The sequence below is a fragment of the Sinocyclocheilus grahami genome, unplaced genomic scaffold, assembly GCF_001515645.1.
Source record: "Sinocyclocheilus grahami isolate Dianchi unplaced genomic scaffold, SAMN03320097.WGS_v1.1 scaffold1782.1, whole genome shotgun sequence".
Classification (NCBI taxonomy): domain Eukaryota; kingdom Metazoa; phylum Chordata; class Actinopteri; order Cypriniformes; family Cyprinidae; genus Sinocyclocheilus; species Sinocyclocheilus grahami.
Window position 1 is genome coordinate 192,779 of NW_015506961.1, and position 2,500 is coordinate 195,278.

The window sequence follows — 2,500 nt, forward strand, 5'->3', positions numbered from 1 at the left end:
CACACACACACTCACTCTCTCTCTCTCTCTCTCACACACACACACACACACTGGCTGCTTCATGCTGTGAATCTTCAAATGAACTTTGTGCTGCTGTGTGACGGGAGAGTTTCCTCTTTTGTGTGTTTATTCCACCAAACGTTAGAAGTACTGTTCAAAGGTTTGGAATAATTAAGGCTTTTTATTTTTCTGAAAGAAGTCTCTTCTGCTCACCAAGGCTGTGTTTATTTGAAAATACAGTAAAAAATGTGAAATATTATTAGAATGTAAAACAGCTGTTTTCTGTGTGAATCTCTGTTAAACTGTAATGTATTTCTGTGATGCGCAGCTGTATTTTCAGCATCATTCCTCCAGTCTTCAGTGTCACATGATCTTCAGAAATCAGTATAATATGCTGATTTGAAAACAGTTATTCAATATTTTTGAATCAATACAGATACAGTCTTGGTGAGCAGAAGAGTCTTCAGGAAGGTTAAACTCGTCAGATGGTCGTTAGCGTGTCTCTAGAGAGTCGCTCTGCTCTGGTTTAGGAGCTGTAATTGCAGGGCGTCCGGGACACAAAAACACACTCAGATACCAAACAAACTCTGCTTTGGGCTTCTTCTGTGTGACTGAACCACCAGGAAGCTCCGAGAACAAATACTGCATGTGATCTGGATTCAGATTCACGTCAGTTTCACACTCTTTCCTGAACGCACGCAGGCAGAGATGGAGGCTCATGGGAAATGTTCTTCCCTCAGGAAGCAGTCACTCCCTCACTTCCTGGCTGAACTTCCCGTGCGATCGGGAGCTGATTGGTTGTATGTGTTTGGGGGCGGGGTCTGGGGTTGCCAGGGAAACGTTGAGCTGATTCAATGGGCATTCATGCTTTATTTTTATCACACAATAGCAGTGAAAAAAAGCCATTGTGTTATTTCCAGAGTTTGACGATGATTATTACTGTGATTAGAGCAGAAAGGTTATCGGCGCGTCACAGGAGAGCAGATTCATTTTTAGCTCTCGTCGAGCGTTAAAGGAAAAATCCACCCAAACATGACACGTTTACTCGTATGATCTTTGTTTCTGTGAATCACACAGCAGACGTTCAGCAGGACCTTGTATGTGGCGTCTGACAGTATAAACGACTCGGATTGAAGATCAGATTTGAAAATGTGTGTAAGCAGTGGAAAAAACCTGTAAGTTGTTTGTGTTTTGTTTGCAGTCACTATCCGAAGACGTCGTTCACTATCGTGACGGACACGCCGGAGAACCTGCGTCTGAAGCAGCAGAGTGAGCTACAGAGTCAGGTGAGCGTCGCACCTGTGTTTCCGGGCCAGGACTCATCTCACGTTGAATCTTGCATCAAAGCATTAAGCAGAAATCCAAAGCGTGTTTTCTGATGGTGGCCCAGATTTCTGCACCGTCTTCCTTTGACTCTTCTGGATGTTCATCTAGAGCAGAAACACTGCAGATATCTGGAAACCGGCGTCACACGTCTGTTATTGATTACATATTGATGTTTGATCACAAAGATTATTCTCCACGCGAAACTCTGAGCCAATCTGGGAACTGAACAGAGAAGCGCTTTTAGTGATAAATGTTTCACGTTCTGCATTGTTTGTGTTTCCAGGCGTTCAGATGAGTTCGTTCGGATCTCCGGCCGCGTTCGCTCGTTATGTTCAGTCGATTGAGCCGTGAGATCGACGCTGATGTCCCACATATCGCAGCGCAGTGTGTCTGTGTTTTACATCAGAGGATTGTGACCTAAAAACTGGTCATGGCTCTGTTCTGATCGGATCATAAAACACTGCACTCACTGTAAAATATGTGATTCACACAGTGCTTCTGCTCATCATGAAGCAAACTATGAATCACTCAGGATCTGCTTGATTCAGTCATAGTGAATCATGTCAGACTTCAGTGAAACCAGTTTAGATTTCTTTTAGGCTTTCAAACAAAACCCTTTGACAGTGTGTGAAGATGGTTGTATAAGAGACGTGTGTGTGTGTGTGTGTGAGTGTGTGTGTGTGTGTGTGAGTGAGTGAGTGAGTGACTGAGTGAGTGAGTGAGTGTGAGTGAGTGAGTGAGTGAGTGACTGAGTGAGTGAGTGAGTGTGAGTGAGTGAGTGAGTGAGTGACTGAGTGAGTGAGTGAGTGTGAGTGAGTGAGTGAGTGAGTGACTGAGTGAGTGAGTGAGTGTGAGTGAGTGAGTGAGTGAGTGACTGAGTGAGTGAGTGAGTGTGAGTGAGTGAGTGAGTGAGTGACTGAGTGAGTGAGTGAGTGTGAGTGAGTGAGTGAGTGAGTGACTGAGTGAGTGAGTGAGTGTGAGTGAGTGAGTGAGTGAGTGACTGAGTGAGTGAGTGAGTGTGAGTGAGTGAGTGAGTGAGTGACTGAGTGAGTGAGTGAGTGTGAGTGAGTGAGTGAGTGAGTGACTGAGTGAGTGAGTGAGTGTGAGTGAGTGAGTGAGTGAGTGACTGAGTGAGTGAGTGAGTGTGAGTGAGTGAGTGAGTGAGTGACTGAGT

The 2,500-nt window shown here is 44.9% G+C and overlaps 1 protein-coding gene across 1 annotated transcript in view; it reads left to right on the forward strand.

The window, feature by feature from the left end:
- The window catches only part of LOC107572611 (LIM zinc-binding domain-containing Nebulette-like), a 25,982-nt gene that overhangs the window by 16,485 nt on the left and 6,997 nt on the right, over positions 1 to 2,500 (forward strand). The window contains exon 3 of the mRNA XM_016259030.1: positions 1,202 to 1,286. Within this exon, the coding sequence (XP_016114516.1) occupies positions 1,202 to 1,286 (85 nt within the window). The remainder of the gene's footprint in view (positions 1 to 1,201; positions 1,287 to 2,500) is intronic.